We start from the raw sequence: 20022 nt of genomic DNA, 5'->3' as shown, positions 1-20022 counted from the left end.
GTCTGTGGAATGGGCTAACAGCAGTGCCTTTGTACTACAACTAAACGAGTCAACATATGCAAATGATACTACACTTTAGTTCCAGGACCTCTGACTCCCAGCAGCAGAAATGGGGACTCTGACATCAGGGTACTCACCACTGGCTGTCCCCTCCTGCTTTGGCAGGGAATCCTCAGGGTTGGGTTCTGTCTGCTTCTGTGCTACTGACTTTGGCTCATCTGGTTCATCATCCTCAGGGGTAACCAGCTTCATCAGGCTCTGGTTACACACATTGGCCACCTCCTTGATACCTGTCTACTGATGTAAGGATCACCCCATGTGAAGACCTCCTAAGGCCAAAGGCCACCAGTCTTCCTGGTCACAGGCTTAGTCCTCCTTAAGCCTCGCTCCTGTTGCATGCACCCTTGTGAGATCGTTCTCACAGGTGGCCCCTCTTCCACTTGGGTATTTCTCACCCAAGGTACAGAGGGATGAGCTCTGTAGGGTAGAACCTTGGCACATGCGATTGCTGCTCTGTATCTGGAAGTAAGCAAGTGTGGACTGGGAACAGCCAGCATCAGTCTTGCATCCCTGGCTTTCCTAGTCCACATTCAGCTTCATCTCTTGCTTCCTAGGAGTGAAGGAGCCTAAGGGAACCCTTCCCACTCACAGACCCTCCACTTCAGTTTCCTTTCCAGAGTGAAGGATACTTTTCTTGCGGTCATCATAGGCCAAGCAGGGCAGGACAGCAGTCAGGATCCCAGAGGAATAGGGCAGCATTACCCGGCCTGCCAGCTGGATGAATTCCCGCATCCAGCACATAGCCGTCAGCTGAATCAGGTCATCTGGAAGAGGAATTGGTGGCTTCTAGAGGGGCTGGCGCATGCACTGAAGAGCTCCTCCCATCTACCAAGCACAAAGGCTAGGCTTGGAGGCTTGTGAATCAGGGGCTTGACTGCTTCTATCTATATGAATACAACACTTCCTGGGCTCCCTGCTTTCTAAAGGGTTGGAAGGATAGGTTTAAGAATGATAATCTTGCACTGGACTTCGAAAACAGCCATGATACCTTTCACTCCCCCAATCCATGCCTGCAGCAATATGATGTGCTTCATTTCTAAGTGGAATTCATTCTCCTATCCACGGATCCAGAAAACTGCCTACTCTGGCTAACAGGATGTAGTTGTGTCTCTGGTTTAAGCATAGGCATCAAGAGTCCTGTCTATGTCTGTGTCCTGTCTCTCTTGGAACCCTGCTGATGCTGTCCAGCCTACTGGATGCTGAGTACCATTACCCCATGTCAGATGGGGGCCATCACACACCACCTAGCTCCAACTGAGCCTGCAATTGGCTTTAGGTCATGATTATGCCCAGTCTGGACAAGGGAGCAAAGTCACCTAGGTGACCTATAGGTTCTTGGCCAGTAATAAGCAGCCATTGGTGTGACTGTGTCACGTGGTTTGACAGCCTATAGATGCCAAGGGAAAGGTGATTCTGGCCTCCACACACCCTATCTTCACCTAAGGCAAAGCACAGCTACAAGATCTTCAGGCCAGGTCAAAGTGTATGCATCAAAAGAGAACATAGATCTCTTCTGACTCCCACCCACCACCCTACTACTTCCAGATCCAGAGTCACATGCAATGTCTAGCCCGCATGCGTCCTTTTTGCCCCATACTGAAGTCTGGCTATGAGAGACAGGGGCTTCTGAGGAGGAAGTTGTAGCTACAGGGCCTCCACACACTCACCTGTGGTCTGGCAGTGGATCACCAGGATGTTGGCCATCTCAGCAAACTTCACACTGGATGGGTTCTTCTTAATTTCTTTCAAGAATTCTCCAAGAACCACCTCACACCTACCAATGAGAAAAGGAAGCATGAGCTAGCATGCCAGCCCATTTCTGCTCTGGGTCAATCCCTACACTTGTCAGGAGGACACTGAGCAGAGGCTGGGAAGATGAGCTTTCTACTCCACCATGGGGAAGGGTATAGGAAGAAGTACCCACAGGGAATCCAGTGAGCGGCAGCTGCCTGCTGTTTCCCACAACTCACATTTTCCGAATCTCTTTGCCGTTGTCACCCAGGATCTGGAAGAGCCCGTCCAGGATCTCTGGCAGGTAATCCAGCAGGTTAATATCTGGCACTGACACCAGAACCAGGATCTGATGGAGGGGAGTAGTAAGAGGGAGAGCTGAGAGCTGGCTTGGGTGTAGAGCCTGGTCTCCTTCTACTCTTCCCTTGGAACCAGCAGTGGAAAAACTAGAGGCCTGTGTCATGGCATTGCAGGTATCTACAGTGGAGTGCTGGCAGGAATTTTTCTGTTCTATGGGCAAGGAAGTGGGAGTTTGACTCCAGGCAGATTTGGATGCTAGGGGAGGGGGTGATTAATGGAGAAGGCTGGATGAAGCTGGTTCACAGAGGTGGAGGGGAGAGGGTGATTAACAGAGAAGGCTGGATGAAGCTGGTTCGCAGAGGCAGAGTAGCTGGGTGTGGCACCATGGCCTTCAGAAATCCTGGGCATATTCTTTTAGGACAAGGCAAGAATCATATACCTTCAGGGGCAAACAGGACAGGCAGTAAGACAACATTAGACAGAGTGCTTTTGTTGGTTTGCTTTTTGAGACAAAGTCTCACTGTGTAGTCCTAAACTGGCCTTGAACTCACAGAGCTCTGCCTGTTTCTGCTTCCTAAGTATTGTGATTAAAGGCATATATCACCATGCCCAACCCACAGTGTTTTTGGTGATGAGATGTTTGAAGATTATTAGGAAATAGAGACAAAGAGGTGTCTCTTAGCCAAAAGAACCACTGTGTGTGTCCCAAGAGCCCACATGATTCCACTAGAAACTCTTGGTTCGGGTTGGGGATTTAGCTCAGTGGTAGAGCACTTGTCTAGAAAGCGCAAGGTCCTGGGTTTGATCCCCAGCTCCGAAAAAAAGAAAAAAAAAAAAAAAAAAAAAAGGAAAGAAAAGAAACTCTTGGTTCTTGGAAGAATCTACCAAGGACTAGACCGTACCCAGGAGATGATGAACTGTCGGGCGTATTGGTTGTTGGAGTAAATCCTCTCCCGCAAAAGGGGGATGAAGCCCACCAGGTCAAACTTGCTGCTTTCTGTTACAATGTCCTGTGGATTGAAGGGTAAGGGTTATGAGGAACCAGCACTGGGCTTGCTGGCTGCTGGCCCTGGGCTGATCTGAGGGCCAGGTAACCATAGAGAGAAATGGTAGAGCCTGAGTCAGGTAGGAGAGGTCCCTGGCGAACTGGCATTGTAATAGGCCCGAAGCCAAACAAAATATGGTCAGCAGAGCAAAGCCAATAGACCTAAATGAATGGCAAAACCCTACTCTGAAGTCTGGGTCAAGGCTTGGCACCCTGTCATGAAAGGCTGGGGTTAAAGTTTAACTTCATTGTTCTGAGTGGGGCATTAAAACATAAGATTCTTAATCGCTGGCTCAGCAGTTAGGAGCACTGGCTGCTATTCTTGAGAATCAAGGTTTGATTCTCAGCACCCACATGGAGACTCTAACCAGCTGTAACTCTTGTTCCAGGGGATAGGACACTCTCATCACTTCTGCAGTGACCAGGCACACAGGTAGTGCATAGACAAGCAAGCAGTCAAAATACGTAAAACAGCAGAACAGACTCCCATCCTGTTCCCGCCCCAAACAGACCTCACTCAGGGGAGGCCCAGTTCTGTATTTTGACTGTAGTAGTAATAGCTTTACATATGAAACTGCATACCAAGCAGTAAGCTTTAATATATGTATGTGCTATATATAAAAACAACTTAAACGAGGAAAAACATTGTCAGTACCAGAATTTCTACTCTACACATACAGAGGCAATAAAGTCTAAGATAAAAGAGGGCTGGAGTGGAATACCTTTAAAAGGCGGTCTAGGAGCTCGGATCCACTTTTCACATTGGGGTCTGGGTCAGCAGCCAACTATGAGGCACCAAAACAGAGAAACAGAGGCAATGTTCAGTCACAGTGACACATGAGCCTAGGGACCCGATGCACAGCACAGCCAAGGCCATGGTGCAGATTAGCACGCCAAGTGGAGTCTTTCCCAGGGTTTGATCTGAGAAAGGTAGTAAATCAATCAATTATAGTAGAGTTCCCATTTGTTCAGGGCCAGCCCAAGCTCTGCTGGGGTTCCCAGGCCATGATGTAACTGGGTCACACAACTGTTTCCAGTGGCTGCTCCCAGGGCATTCTCATCTAAAAAGGCTTGGTTCTCTCATGGGACCCTGGGATAGCCAAGAGGGTGGCATTTAGAAATGTCCAGTTGTTCATTCTACAGGGGTAACATTTGTTGGGCCACTCTGTACAACTGGTTAGGGCGACTGCCCCAGGCTGAGGGGAGGGCATCCCCACCAGGGTGAGGGGAAAGGCAACCCACCAGGCTGAGAGCCAAGAAGGAGAGCAATAGGGACCCTAAAGCTCTAAAGGGGATCACTCTAGCAGAGGGAGATGGTCATCACTGTCCTTAAAAGGACAGCCTGTACTGGAGTCATCATTGTTACCTCTGCCTGGGCGGTTAGTGCTTCTCAAACTATCAGCTTTTCTACTAATGTGTACAGCAGGCTGATACTCCCACAGAGTGCAGTGAGGATGAACAGGGACATAAAATCACACTGATACAAGTCTATGAAAAATCAGACCAGGCTGTGTGCCCCTGCAGCAACATGCTTACCGCTCCGCTTGCCTCTGGGCAAATGTCCTAAGCTCTTGGGGTCCTAGAAAGTCAAGTCAGGTGGGTGGGCTGCTCTTAGCTGAATCAGAAGTTACCTTACTCAGTCCATCAAAGAGAACATTGAAGTGTGGCAGCACGGCACCTCGGGCCACTTTGACGATATTGTAGAGGGCCTCACAAGCATAGTAGCGCAGCCTGCTATCTGCATCATTAAAACAGGTCAACACTGGCTCTATCAGCTCCTTCAGGTAGAGCCCTGAGTCCTGTAATCAACAGCCAGAGGTCTAGTTAGAAGGGCTAGTCCCCTCCCTCAGAGACACCCAAGCCAGCCTCCCAGAAATGGGACCACACTACGGGAACATGGTTGCAAGGCCACTCAGCGATATTTGCTAATAGTCTTAAATGCAGAAGTCTTGATAAAATACAAGTCTGTAAATGGTCCTGCTGGGGCTCAGGTAGGAAGGTATTTGGATACCTCAATCAGAAGGAAGTCCATTTCTGACATGTTTGCCCCTCAGAAGCCATGCGTACCTTGCCGAGGGCAATAGAGCAGGCTGCCAGGCCGATGAGACCCCCTTTCCGGCTGTGGGGGTGCTGGGACAGGGCGAACTCCTGCGACAGGGTCTGGATCACATGCTTGATCTGCACAGTGTTGTTCTGGGCCACAAAGTCCCTCACCAGCCTGGAGAAAGGAAAGAGAAACTGTGGGACCCATAAAACCAGGCTACGTCTGCTGTCTGGGCTCCAGAGCAGGGCCTGGGGTGAGGAGCAGAGATGATCCTTTCAAAAGAAGACTGGGGGTCAGCCTCCAAGGATAGGTCCTCTCAGTTCTGCTGCTGGCTAGGTCATCATCATTTCCCTGCTCCGTGCTCAGTTTCCCTTTGTATGTAATGCAGTGTGGACTAGCAGGGCCAGCTCACTTCTGGGAATCTAATACCCATCTGTATCACTAACATCATCTAACACTTGCTCAGCTCTGCACTCACGCGTCTAAGGACTCCTCTGTATCTGTGCTGGGACACGTGGCTTAGTTTTGCTCCATTCAGTGGCAAAATCAAATCAGACAATTGTAGCAAAATAGAGTAGTGCTGTCATAGAAGCAGAAAATGCTGTCTATCCAGGAGACTGACAGGGTGGTCCCATTTGAAATATTTTAAAAACATTAACAGGCATTTCCTAGGTAAAGGGAGGTAGTGTATTACTCCATTTTGCCTACTAACATGAAATGGAAAGGCAGGATCGTGTACTGAAGGGAAGGACATCATTATGGGGTTACAGATGACTCAAGGGCTTTTAGGTGGGAGGAGTTGTCAGATCATAGGTGCTGACTCCAGAAGCTTGTAAGAAGGTTGGGAAAGAACAGATGCACTAATCCTGGGTGGTTTCCTAAACAGGACAAACCAGCCAGGTGAAGCCGAGTGTTTCTTCAACGAGACAGCCCTGAGAAGAGCTCTACAGACACCACACCACACAGCTGGAGCATTGGTGGTTCAGTGGTAGAATTCTCGCCTGCCACGCGGGAGGCCCGGGTTCGATTCCCGGCCAATGCAGAGCCTTTTTTTTTCTTTTTTGTAAATACACACACACACACACACACACACACACACACACACACACACACACACTTACTTTAAAATTTGTTTGTTTTTATTTGTTTGTGGTGCATGTGTACGTGTGTGTGTGTGTGTGTGTGTGTGTCTTTTTCTGGTCAGTTTCCTAGCAGAAATCCTGCCAGAAGAGCCAGGCCCCTCAACCACACAAGGCCTGGAGCAGCCCAAAGACTACAATTTCTGCTCCAGAGTCCACAGGGAATTGCTGGGCTCTCTGACAAGTGTGACTGGCTGCAGGAGTCTGGCTTCTTCACTTCACCTAAAGAATCCCACAGTGCTGCCCGTGGCCTGGGCCAGTCGCCAGCAGGAAGCAGTGTGAAAACTGAGAGCAGCATACCAACCAGTTCAACAGCAGAGGGGAGGCTCACCCACAGTCTCCGTGCGTTTTGCTGCTTACTAAGGAGGAGGGAGTGGAGCTCTTTTTCCTGTCTCAAGCCCAAAGGCAAATCTATTTCACATGCACACAAACCCACACTCACCCCTCACTTTCTCCTAGCTCTGGAACTAGCTGTTCTTGAAGCTAAGCTGATGTGGCAGGATCATAAACTGGGCTGTGACTCAACACATACACAAGGAGGCCCAGGGATGAGGTTATAGGGAGGTGCCACACAGCTGCTCACAGCTGGAGCATTGGTGGTTCAGTGGTAGAATTCTCGCCTGCCACGCGGGAGGCCCGGGTTCGATTCCCGGCCAATGCAGTAGCAATATTTTTAATTCCAAGAGATGAAAATTTCATACTGCCTAATAAACTTGTGAGTATAGTTAAAATAAAAAAAAAAGGAAATGACTTGGTTTTGGCCTGTTTTTAAATGTTCTTCATGGAAAAGCATTTCCTAAATTCCACAAAGATCCAGAACCTGTGTGTCCTTGAAGAATCAAGAACATGGGGCTATACTAATAGCCACCTAGAGCAAGTGACTGCGCCTCCCACTCCTGCCCAGAAGCTGAGCTCTGCTTTCGCCTGCAGGAGGTGCAGCAGCACCTGTATGTGAAGGCACCCTCCAGGCCAGGCCAGGACCCAAGAGGAAAGCCAGTCTCCCTCCCACAGGCATCCCTGACACAAGCTCCTCTCCTGTCTTACAGAATCCCAGACACTCATGGAGCAGCTGGGGAGCACTCCTCCCAGATGCCAGCCCTGCACAGACGCAGGGAAAACAGGTAACATTTGTCCTGTTCTTAGGCGACTGGCCTGGGAGAGGGTTCTGAAGCATGAGGAGGTATTCATCTGGGCAAAGGCAAGATGGGCAAACATTTGGCTTGGCAGAAGCCAGGCCAAGGCGAGGAGAAATAATAGGTTTGGAAAGGTGCGAGCAGTGAAAGGCCCTGATGGCATGGCAAAGCAACCCCATCTCCCTCTGGTGGCCATGAGGAGCCATGGAAAAGTGGCCACCAGGGGATGCAGGGGAACCTGAGGAGTGATCTGTAGTGTGGCTAGAAATCTGAAAGACTGTGAGGAACCTCTGAAGACAGCACAGGCTCCCACAAAGACCTACTGGAAAGGAGGGAGTGGCCTTGGTGCTGGAGCCACCACTTTCAATAACAGGGGGTTTTAAAGAAGATGGACAGTGGGGACGATTCATGAGCTCAGTGGCGCCTTTCTCCCAACTGGGAAACTCACCAGCGCTTACTTAGCTCACCCCAGGTCACTACAAAGGCCATTAAATCTAAGTTTCTGTATCTTCTGGGAAAACATCTGTCGAAAGCAAAGGCGCCCCTGGAGGGAAAACTATTCTAGCACCTTCTCATCAGCATTATGAACTCAGATGGCACAGGGGCAGCCCTGGGGCCAATCTTGTTTCAGGAATCAAGGCCACCCTTAGCAGTCAGAACAGGCCCCATGACCTTCTAGCCTGCCCACTCCCCACCTCCCACTTCCACCAGCCCCAGCTTCCTAGGGGGGGCTGCTCCTCTCACTCGGGCCTTCCTAGGGGGGCTGCTCCTCTCACTCGGGCCTTCCTGGGGGTGCTGCTCCTCTCACTCGGGCCTCCCTGGGGGGCTGCTCCTCTCACTTGGGCCTTCCTGGGGGGGCTGCTCCTCTCACTCGGGCCTGTCCTTATCTGCTCTGCCTCTGCACTCTCCTCAGCTTCCTGCACGTTCATGGTCTGAGGGGTTATTCCTCCTCAGCACCCAGAAGCAGTGAGTGCCCTTCTGGGTACTGAATGGTGCCACCTTCTACCTCCATAAAGCCTGATCAAGGCCTTGAGCACTGTCCCCTTTGCAATTCTAGGACCAGCTGTTTCCAGCTCAGTGATGTGCATCCAGCAGCCGGCCAATCAGTAAACAGCTGCCAGTGGAGTCAGTCTGCAAAGGCTGGCAGAGCTGAGGGGGCACAGCTGTAGGGCAAACATGGGTGAAGCCTTGTGGGGCCATGTTGCTTGCATGGGAAAACATGGCCTGTGGGGTTAGCGGATGCAGCTTCTGATGGTGCTGAGCCCCTCCTATCTTATCACAAGTTAGCATGAGCAAACGGCATCTTTCCTGTGATCTCAAAATATACACTGAGAAGAGCCCAGTTCACTATAGCCATGGCTGGTGACTGTAGACACACACACACACACACACACACACACACACAGAGAGGGATGGGACTTAAAGTGCTCCTGCTGAGGGTCAGCTGCACTCTAAAACTGCAGTGCCTTGGTCTCATGACTTCAGAGGGACAGGGAAGAGAAGAAAAGCAACCATAAGGGGAGCAGAGTAAGTGAAGTTCAACAGCAGGTACCCCAGCTCCAGGCCCAGTCTTCTTCAAAGACGATAGGCTGGCTCGGCTTTCATCTACTGATCGGGAGACAGAGGTGGGGGGTCTTTGGCTGAACTCGTTTTTTGAAGTTAGTATCTGGCCTAGAAACTCCTGATCATGAATCCCTGGGGTCCTCCAATGACACAAAGGCCTCAGGATTTACTGTTCTATACTCCAAAGAGATGCTGCTACTGCCTGCTTTCCCCACAAAGTATTGGGGGGAAAAACCAGTTCAACCAGCTGATTCCCTACTAGCACCAGGTCCTTTAGTGGTTTCTTAGAGCCTCTGCTTGCAATTGGTTGGAGGTATAGAAGGCTGGTAGAGACACCCGAAAGACATGAGCCCCAGGGTGGGCAGCACCAAGTTATCAAAGAGACTGCTCTATTGACTGCTCCCTTGGTAGAGGAACTACAGCTCCATTGGATACTTTTGGATTCCTATCAGCCAAGAGAAAACCTGGCTCCACACCTGCCCACATAGTGAGAGCCCGCACTGATACCCCCAGCCTGGTGAGTCAGCAGGCTATGCTGCCGACTTCACAGGTCAGTTACTGTAGCTACCATCATCCTCAATGTCTAGATCTGAACAACCTTGGGGAGAGTAAGTCCATTTCTCAGGACCACAGAAGGTGTGAACCCTTGACGTCAACAAAGTATTACGTCCTTTAAACTGTATCAAGTCGGGCTCTCTGCCTCTGCACCCTCCTCAGCTTCCTGCACGTTCATGGTCTGAGTGACTGCTCTTCCAGAGGTCCTGAGTTCAATTCCCAGCAGCCACGTGGTGGCTCACAACCATCTGTAATGGGATCTGATGCCCTCTTCTGGTGTGTCTGAAGACAGCTACAGTGCACTCACATAAAATGAATCTAAAAAAAACAAAAACAAACACCCCCCCATTCCAGTTTCTTCTTAGCTGGAAGTGAACACATTCTAGACTCAGGCGGCCCCTCTGTAGACCATCCTCTGCTCAGTGTTCAGACATCTCCACATACACATCGAGTGCAGACATCTCAGGAGAGCTGCCCTCTACTGTGAGAGAAAGACTAAGTACTGCCTGAGCACTCACTGTCCACCAGCCAACGTGCGGCCGTTGACACTAGTGTGCTGCCGTTGACACTAGTGTGCTGGCCATTGACACTAGTGTGCTGGCATTGACACTAGTGTGCTGGCGTTGACACTAGTGTGCTGCTGTTGACACTAGTGTGCTGCCGTTGACACTAGTGTGCTGCCGTTGACACTAGTGTGCTGGCTAGTTTTATGTCAACTTGACACAAGCTAGAGTCACCTGAGAGGAGGGAACCTTAGTTGAAAAAATACCTCCAGGTGACCAGGCAGTAAGGGACCAGCCCATTATGGGTGGGGACACCACACCTCCACCCCAACACTGGTGGTCCTGGGTACTATGACAAAGCAGGCTGAAGAAGCCATGAGGAGCAAGCCTGTAAGCAGCAGCCCCCCCCCCCCCCCCATGGCCTGTGAGTCAGCTCCAGGTTCCTGCCCTGTGTGAGCTCCTGTTCTGACTTCCTTTCCCAATGAACAGTGATGTGAAAGCTAAGCTGAATAAACCCTTTCCTCCTCAAGCTGCTTCTGGTCATGGAGTTTCACCACAGCAATGCTAACCCTAAGATAATGGGTAATCAAACTTAAACCTAAATAAAACCTGCCACCCAGTCTGGTATCTCTCTGATCTAGTTTACAGCTATAGAGATTAAGCAACATAAGGCCACACAGCTTTGGAAATAATCACAAGAATTTCTCTTTTAAAAAGAGAATTAGACAAGGTGTATCATGTATCCTGCACTGCACGTGTTCAAGTCAGAACCAGAAGATGATGCACTCTACACACACCACCCAAGACAATGTTCATTCAACACCACTGACTGAGTAGCCTGTCTCACTCTGGCTCCAAGGAGGACAGAGGTAAGCCACAGCTGACACTCATGCCTTTGTGGTGAGGCTTGCAGCCTGTAGCTGAGGCTGCCTTTTTTTTCTCCCCTTGCAAATACAATTATCTGTCTCAGCTCTCCATGTGACTGACATACGAATTCAGATGGCACATCCAGGCAGCAATTTCCCAGAGAATCTGGGGAAGTATGTCTCCATCTGCTCCCCAAATACGAGAGTAAGTTGGTTTCCATTTGCTCACACACCACCAGAAAACTGAATGGAAATGAGCATATGCCTCTTCTGACAAGGCTGGGGATTTAACTCACAACATACTGAGTATGGGGACAGAGTTGGGGTAAGTATAGTAAAACCACATGGCATGCATGCAAGAAATTATCAAGGAGTAAAGATATTGTATTAAAAAACCTAAGGGTTGGAGAGACAGCTCAGCAGTTAAGACCACTTGCTGCTCTTACAGAGGACACGGGTTCAATTCCCAGTACTCAAATGGCAGCTCACAACTGTAACTCCAGTTCCAGGCTGTCTTATGGACACCATGGGCACTACACACACAGTGCAGACATGCAGGGAAACACTCATATACATGATAAACAACGACAACAACAAAAAAATCTGCTATCACTCCCCAACCCAAAGCCACACTGAGTACTCACTGGCTATGGGTGGGAGAAAAGAGGATTGTGACTGTAGGTGACAACTGTGACCATTAGTAAGTGCCCCTCACCCCCGTAATGATGCATCATCTATCTTTTTACTTTCAAAGACGAGATATAACATGCAAGCCATCAGTCATTACTTGCAAGTAGACAGCGAAGTGGTTTTTATCACATGCCGACTTGTAGAGCTGGTATCACAATCACTTCAAGGCACTTCCATAAGCTCTAAGGCAACCCTGTGCCTCTGAGCTGTCACTCCATCTCCTCTAGCTTTTTCCTCTCAACCTCCAGCCACCAAAATCTGCTGTCCCTATAGATATGGTACTTCTGGCCTTTTGTGGCCGCCTGCTTCTTTCACCCAGCATAATGTTTTTAAGGTACATTAAAAACAAAACAAAAAAAAAACCAAAACAAACAAAACAAAAAACAAAAAAACAACAGTAAGCCAAGGCACAGAGACATCCAACCAGAAGTCACAAATGCAATCTTTGCGGGGTGGCAATAGAATAGTGCACAATTTTAATCCCATCACTGGAGAGGCAGGGGCAGGTAGATCTCTAAGTTTGAGGCCAGCCAGGTCTGCAGAGTGAGTTCCAGGACAGCCAGGGCTACACAGAATAACCCTGTCTCATAAAACAAAAACAAAACAAAAAGCAATCTTCACAGTGGGTAGGCAGGGGAGTTAAACAGAGTCAATGGAGGTTCTGGAGTGAGAAGCCTTGGTGAGCACACCAGCAGAAGGATGGGGTTTGGCTCTTATTGAACAGGAATGTGGCACCCCCCCAGCTATAACTCCACAGTAACCCAAATTTCATTATTAACTTGCCCTGAGATTCAGGCCCAAAGAGTCTGCAGGTAGAACATACTACCAGCCTCTGACCCCAGCCCTAAGCAATCTGCTGTGGATCCCACAGCTGACAAACAGCAGAGCTGAGCCCAAACTCCACAAATTGCCTCAAACTACTCTAGGACGTGCCCAGGAACTGGAACTATGCAAGTAGCATTCAGAGCTCTGGTCCCTAACTTTGCCAGGGTTCTCAAAGGGTACCGCATTGATAGCTTTTAGAATTCCAAGTGCAGGAAGATTGTACTTGTTAGAGTTGTATGGCTGGTAGCACAAGCTGCGCTCAGGAACGTGTGAGAAGCTTCCCAGCCAGCAGCAAGACACAGCAGGCTCCCCTGTGCAGAGCTGGCCTGACCCACTTGATAGCTATAGTGTCCTCTGTACCTGTCTCCTATATTTGCCTCTCCAGTAGAGACCACACCAGCACCTTACCAATCTTTTCATTAATACTGGTCAACCATTGTTTCCTTTGAAATTGAGGGGCCACAAAACCCAAAGTGGGGACTGGGGATGTAGTGTAGTTGGTAGTGATTGCCTAGTATGCATGAGGCTCTGATTTTAATTCCTAATTAATTCCTAATTAATTCCTAATTTAATTGCATAAAACCAGAGAGTGGTGATGGTGCAAGCCTGCAATCCCAGTATTCCAGGGACGGAGGCAGGAGGATCTGTACTTCACAAGGTCATCCGTCATCTGCTACACAAGGAACTTAAGGTCAGCATGGGACACATGAGACCCTGTCTCAAAAAATAAATAGGGACTGCAGAGGTTACCTCAGCTGGTAGAGTGCCTACCCAGTATGCACAAAGCTCTGGACTCTATCTCCAGATAGACCGACACACGTCGGGTGCGGTGACATGTGCTTGCAATCTCAGCACGGAATGACAGAGTTCAAGGTCATTTTGGCTTCATCAGGAGTCTGAGCCTAGTCTGAGCTATGTGAAAACCTCTCTCAAAAACCCTCCTGAAAATGAACACAACGACCCATCCTAAAGTTCTGAGTGCCTTCATCTTTATGAAGTTATGGCACCATGCGGACAGAGGCAGTGGCAGGAGAGCTCTTCAGGTCCAGTAGGCACTCAACGTGTGCTTTTAGAGTCTGGTCACAACATGCTGGCAGACTGGAACCATGTAGGACTTTCCTTGGACAGTTAGCATCTGAGGACCTGCAATAACTGTAAACCACCTTACTTCCCTTAGGAATACCACGTGCGGTACTGGCTGTCATCTGAGCAGACGGTCTTTGGAGAACCAAAAGAAGCAGCTAAGGTCACTACAGAGATATCCAAGGATGAGACTCATTATACACACATCTCCCCTTTGGGCACCCTTGTCTGGAGTGGGACTTCTTGTCTGGAGTAGGGTTTAACATACCCAGCTAGTGGGGATGTCCTTTAGGACAGGTAAACTCAGGTTCTAGCTGTAAATCTTAGAATGATGATTTAATAAGAGATCTCTACTTCCTCTTCTGTGAAATGCTTTAGCACTATCTGGCTCATAGGGCAGTGAGAGGCAGGGTGGGTAAAACAATGGCTAACCATGGGGATGCTTCGCTCCATCCCTCTGATCCCATTTCTACCCCAGGTAGTAGGGCAGATGGAACTTTACGTACATGTGGTCTCATGTTTCACTGTGATCACTAATGATCACTGATGACTAAGTACTCTTCATGCTAAGGTGCTAAATGCCCCAACCCCCAAAGCACCTGTATGTGAAGAAAAGGCCAGGCCCCTAGAACTGTGAGCAATAAATGGCTATTACTGAAGTCACCAGCCTGTAGTCTTTTGTAACAGCAGCAGGGGCAGACTGTGCACTTAACAGGGGTTGAGAAAAGCTCACAATACACTTAACACCCCTCAGTTTTCCTTCACCCAATGGGCAGTTCCAGCTAGAACTAAGGAAGCCGAAGACTCCTGCCTCCATGAAAACCACAAAGCAGTCTCCTGTTCTGCCTCTGAGATTTGAATCCTATTTACTGGAGGTGTACTTTAAAGGGGCCCTAATCACATCTCACTCTGACAACTGAGCTTAGCTGTTCATGAGGCTGAGGCTTCCTGCTTGGTTTGGGAAAATTAGGGACAAACTACTAGGCAGCTGAGACAGGGACAAACTCCTGGGCAGCATGGTATGAAGATGGGTTCCTGCTTCCACAGAGCTCAAGGCCTTCAGAGGGGCAGCATGTAGAACAGGATGGTCTAGAGTTTCTAAAACTGTACCACTCAGAGTTTATCACTAGTACCTCCCAGAGTTTTACCAGTCTTCTACTGGCTCCTGTTAACGGCCACAAACTCAGAGGCTTAGGACACAACTTACTTATTGAACTAATCAGAGTGTGAGCAAGTTGCTATATATTTTGGAGGCTGTACAGTAGTGTGAGTCGAAAGGCCTTTGGGGGTTGCATATCAGATATCCTGCATATGCGACATTTATATTATGATTATTAACAATAGCAAAATTACAGTTATGAAGTAGCAATGAAATAATTTTATGGTGGGCAGTCGCTACAACATGATGAACTGTATTAGAGGGTCTCAGCATTAGGAAGGTTGATTTTCCTGTAGAGCAGGAAAACCTTCTTGCCAGCTTTTAGATGATGCCCACATTCTCTGACTAGCTCCTTAGAACCTCAAAGCTCGTGATTGCTGCTGGAGTCTCTGATACTCTTCTTGCTTCCCTCTTTCACACTAAACTTAGGGTTACACCAGGTCCACACGAGTAATCTAGGCTAATCCCCCCATTTTAAAATCACCTGATTAGCAACTTTGATCATGCATGTTATCTTTTCTCCCTCTCTAGCTCTGTGGTGTATGGTAGAGACATGCGCAGCTATCCTTGTATACATGAGTGCGTGTGGGGCTGGAAGCCAACTCTGTCTCCATCACAGGACGGGGAGGTAGAACTTTTTGAGACAGGTTTCTCACTGGACTTCACTGTTACAGCTAGAATGACTGACCATTAAGCCCAGGCACTGGGATTTCTTGGTATGCTGCCAGGCCAGGTTTTACTAAGTGCTGGGGATCCAAATTCAGAGTCCATGCTGGTGTAGGGTTGTAGCAAGGACTTTTCCCACTGTGATATTTGAATGAGAAACATCCCCCATAAGCTTGCATATCTAAAACATTTGGTTGCCTGTTGGTGGCGCTGTTTAGGGGGGGGAAGCTATGGAACCTTCGGGAGGTGGAGTGTTGCTGGAGGAGGCCTTGAGAACTCACATGCTCACCCCACTTGCAGTTTGCTCTTCTGCTTTACGTGAGTGAACAGAAATGAACTCTCGGGGTTGGGGATTTAGCTCAGTGGTAGAGCGCTTGCCTAGCAAGCGCAAGACCCTGGGTTCGGTCCCCAGCTCCGAAAAAAAGAAAAGAAAAAAAAAAAAAAAGAAATGAGCTCTCGGCTTCCTCTCCAGCTGCCAGGCGTCTACTGCCACTATGGGCTTGCCCTCTGAAACCATAAACTAAAGCAACCCTTTTCCTCCATAAGGTGATTTTGGCTCATGGTCTTTTACTGCAGCAACAGAAAAATAACTAATATTCCCACTGAGCCATCTCTGCAAGCTCATACCTGCTATCTTAAATTCAAATATTCACAGGTTCCAGGGATTAAGATATCTTTAGGAGGCCATTATTCTGACAACCAAAAAGTAGCAAGAGAAGTACTGATATAAAACAATTATAAATATTTAAAATAATTATGTAACAGCTGTTTGCACATTACATAACAGTTGCAATGTATCTAGTACTGCAGTAACCACATTTACAACATTAGCTCCAGTAATAAAATGCCCCAATGAATACTATTATTAGTTTGCGGATGAGGACATTGAGGTTAATTAGCTCGCTCAGGCGCACCTAACTAGTGAATAGGAGTCGGAAGCCCATCTACCAGGCTTTAGGGCCCTTCACCAGTATTCCATGTGGCCTCCTAAGAAACAGGCACCTTGGAAGGGCCACTCAACTCAGAGCAGGGCAAGCGTGCTCATTTCTGCAGCACATGAGCTGTCCCATTCCACAGGCAACAGCTAATGTTCTAACTTCTTTGATGGCATGTCTGTGGGGATGGAGTAATAGGCTATTTGGCCAAGGATTAGTTGGATAAAGAATATACGCAGATATGGAATATTATATGTACAGAACAGAAGGTCGCTCAGTTAGCATTTGCTAAGCTTTAACATGTACAACAGTCATGCGGGAATCTTGTTGGAGGGCCAATTCTAATCCACACAAGGATGAAGCCAGGTCTCTCCCTAAGCTGTCTGCAGGCCACTTTTGAGTAGCAAGTTCCTTAGACTACAATGTTACTTCCTTAATCAAAACCATAAAGCTATTCTTTCCTGTATACATGTGTCAAATGCCACTAGGCACTCACTGTGTTGAGTGTAGAGGAATAAATACAATGTTTTTTCTCTTAAGTAGGTCATAGTCCCTTACTACCCTAAGAATTTCCTCTGAATTTTACAAATCAAGGACTAAGGCTAATATAAAACAAACTGTGTCAAGAGCCCCTCAGACCCACCTGCAGGGAAGACTTACATAGATTGTGCTGGAAGCAGCAATGTTATGAACACCTCTGTTCAGTGATCTAACAGATGACTCAAGCCAGGATAAAAGCAGAAACTTCTGTGAAGCTGAGTGAGTGGAAAAAACTGGTGTCAGTGTGCAACTGTCTGAATCTGAATTGTTTCTCAAAGGTCCATGTATATAAGGTGTAGCTCTCTGCCTAGGACATTTGGAGATGACAGAGGTTTAGAGTTAGGCTTACTGAGAGCTCTTTCTGCTATGCACCCCTGAAGGGCTTCATCACAGGCCCAAAAGCTACAGGATCAACTGACCACTGACTACCCTGCCCATTTAAATCTTGAGTGTTTGATACAGCAATGAAAATCTGACTAATATACGGTGCAACTTTACAAAAGCAACAGACCTCATGGACACATAACCACACCTATACACCATCTTTGGGTGCCACTATCCAGCATGACAGCACTGCCAGGCAATAAACAGAAAGGTATATAAAAAGAGGTTGCTTTACAAAAAGGGGGCTGAGGAAAAGAAACCGCTAGCATGGACATGTTGAGTACTGCAGATGAATGGGAGAGCCTTCTTACCTAAGTCCAAAGCCATTAGTCTAGGGCAAAGCAGTTGTTCTCAACTAGTGTGACTTTGAATCTTTTTTTTTTTTTCGGAGCTGAGGACCAAACTTAGGGCCTTGTGCTTGCTAGGCAAGTGCTCTACCACTGAGCTAAATCCCCAACCCCGGTGACTTTGAATCTTTAAGAGACATCTGGCAATGTCTGCAGACAATTTGGTATTGTCACAACTGATGGAGTACTACTGGCATCTAGTGGGTAAAGGGCAGAGGTACTGCAAAAAAAAAAAAAAAAAATCACAGAAGGCACAGAACTGCCCATCTCAACCAAGACTTATGCCTCCCCAAATATCAGCAGCGCCGAGGTTAAGAAACCTTAAGAGTCTATTCTAGTCAATGAATGAACACCACTCCAGCTTAGGGCTGTCCAAGTGACCACTGTACAATGACTGAAATGTTTTTACTCTGCACTGTGCAGCTGTAGTGGTTGGCTACTGAACACCTGGAATATGGGTAGTGAAACTGATGTGCTGAACTTACAATTTTTACCATTTTATCAATTTTTTTCTCATGAGACTGGGTCTAGCTATGAGACCAACGCTAATCTCGGACTAGTACAAAATTTCTGCATGAGCCTTCCAAGTGCCAGAATTACAGGCCTGTGTCACTACTTTGGCTAACTTAAATTTAAATAGATCCATATGGTCCGTTGTTACCATGTTGGACATCTTAACTCCTAATGTTTTTCTAGTTTCACAGGCTGCCTCCCTTTCTACTCTTCTGAAACCACCTACTCAACTGACTTACTAAGATTTGGCTGGGGAAAAGAACACGTGCTCTTACACAAACTCTGCAAAAACATTACCGAATTAAACATTCCCTATTTTGAACACCTGGTAACAAGGCAAACACCCGCGCACCATTACACACGTGTATAATATTGCAGAAGAGAGGAAGGTCAAATTTCCCTATTTCCACTTGCAAGGGAGGGTGACGTGACAATCTTCTGAGCATCGGATCATGCTTTGACCTATTTCTACACTTTGTCACTTAATGGTCTCTTCAGAAGCTGAAAGGGGCTGGCGGTACATCACAAGCAAATTCTCCACCTCCTCAGAGAGGCCACTCTCTGATCTAGCTGGCTTTGACTGAAGCCACACTGAATGTGTCAGGCACTGCACATATCTTAATTTTCACTGCTATTAGAGGGTATCAGGAGGTTAAAGAACTTGCAAAGATAAGGCTCTTGGATTTCCTGCTCTAAAGCAATGTGCTAAGAACTGAAACTAGAGAGGTCAATACGGAACCCTCGCCCGGGGCCAGAAGAGCCGCTAGGAGCGGCATAACCAGGGCGGGGTCCCAGTAGCTCTTACTTCTCGATCTCCAGCGCTGCTACCTTCCGCTTTTCGTAGAGTTTATCATTCAGGGCCCTTACGATGTTGGGAGTGAGTGGCGCAAAATCCTTCTCCGGGTTCATGGTGGCAGCTCGCGCTGCGCCCGGGAGCCTCGAGACACCTTAGCCCGAGGCTGCCCGGGCCGTACCAGGGACAGGGGAGTGTGGGGCTCCGCGCGGACACCCGAGCCTGCTCATGGGCTACGCCGCCCAGGGCCCTCCTGCCTCGTCCTGCCGCCACGCGCCGCCTCGGGTCTGCCTGCTCCGACCCTGTTCTCCCACGCGCGACCCGGACCGCCTCACCGCTCACGCGACCAGCTCCCGCCAGGAACCGGCAACGCTCACTGGGCCGCGGCCATGTTACTCAGATCACGTGATGGCGCAGGCACTTCCGCCTTCCGCCGACCGTGGGTTCCGCCCCCCTTAGGAAACGCCCCCACGTGCTTGCTGCGGCCAATTGGCCAAGCTCATCAAGGCTTTCCCCTCTCCACCTGCTGCTCGGTTTGGTGTGGGATTTTTGCTAAGAGTGAAGAGCAGGTTGAGGGCGAAAGGTTCAGAGCTTTGTAAACAAGAGTTTACAGAGGGAGCCTAACTCGTTTAATTTATGCATTCATTCTTTGGTCACTTAACAGTCACTTTCGCGTATGCCAGCGTTTCCATCACTTTCACCATATCCTAACCATGTGTCTGATTTTACATTTTATTTTCGTGTGTGTGCATGCACAAAGGTGCGCCTTTGGAGGTCAGATGACAATTTAGGGGAGTCGGATCTTCCCTTCCACTCACCACGTGGGGGTCCCAGAATCAAGTTCCGGTCGCCAAGTTTGGCGGCAGACGCCTTTGTCTGCTGTCCAGTAAAATAATTAGTCCAGTTATTATTTTAGAGACAGGACCTTGAACTCTATATAGCTGAAGATAGCCTTGAACTCCCGATTCTCCTTTCGTTCATCTGCTGAGTGCAGGAATTACACGAAAGCGTCACCACAGCTGACCTTATGTGGTGCTGGACATGAAACACAGGGTCTCCTTGCTGGTCAAGTCTACCAACTGAGCCCCACCCCCAGACTGTATTTAATACATGTGTGCTACTCAGATGTGTGCATACATACGTATGGA

General features: G+C 48.4%; 1 protein-coding gene and 2 non-coding genes across 5 annotated transcripts in view; 2 read left to right on the top strand and 1 right to left on the bottom strand.

The window, feature by feature from the left end:
- Vac14 (VAC14 component of PIKFYVE complex) overlaps positions 1-19279 on the bottom strand; it is a 101183-nt gene extending 81904 nt beyond the window's left edge. For 2 of the 3 annotated variants that reach the window (XR_015643389.1, XM_087594655.1), the window contains exons 1-9: positions 18887-19279; positions 5204-5354; positions 4768-4935; positions 3859-3921; positions 2994-3101; positions 2031-2140; positions 1728-1834; positions 690-824; positions 138-290 (exon numbers count right to left, since the gene is read on the bottom strand). Coding sequence is in view for 2 of the 3 variants with exons in the window: in XM_087594655.1 (XP_087450781.1) it covers positions 138-290; positions 690-824; positions 1728-1834; positions 2031-2140; positions 2994-3101; positions 3859-3921; positions 4768-4935; positions 5204-5354; positions 18887-18990 (1099 nt within the window). In the remaining variant the exon portion in view is untranslated. 3 annotated transcript variants of the gene reach the window in all.
- On the top strand, positions 6152-6222 carry Trnag-gcc9 (transfer RNA glycine (anticodon GCC) 9). The gene has a single exon. It is a non-coding gene; the product is annotated as a tRNA-Gly (tRNA).
- On the top strand, positions 6910-6980 carry Trnag-gcc10 (transfer RNA glycine (anticodon GCC) 10). The gene has a single exon. It is a non-coding gene; the product is annotated as a tRNA-Gly (tRNA).
- Positions 19280-20022: the final 743 nt, after the last annotated feature.

This window comes from Rattus norvegicus, chromosome 19 (assembly GCF_021556685.1).
Source record: "Rattus norvegicus strain SHRSP/BbbUtx chromosome 19, alternate assembly SHRSP_T2T, whole genome shotgun sequence".
NCBI lineage: Eukaryota > Metazoa > Chordata > Mammalia > Rodentia > Muridae > Rattus > Rattus norvegicus.
This window is presented reverse-complemented; position numbering and strand designations above follow the sequence as displayed.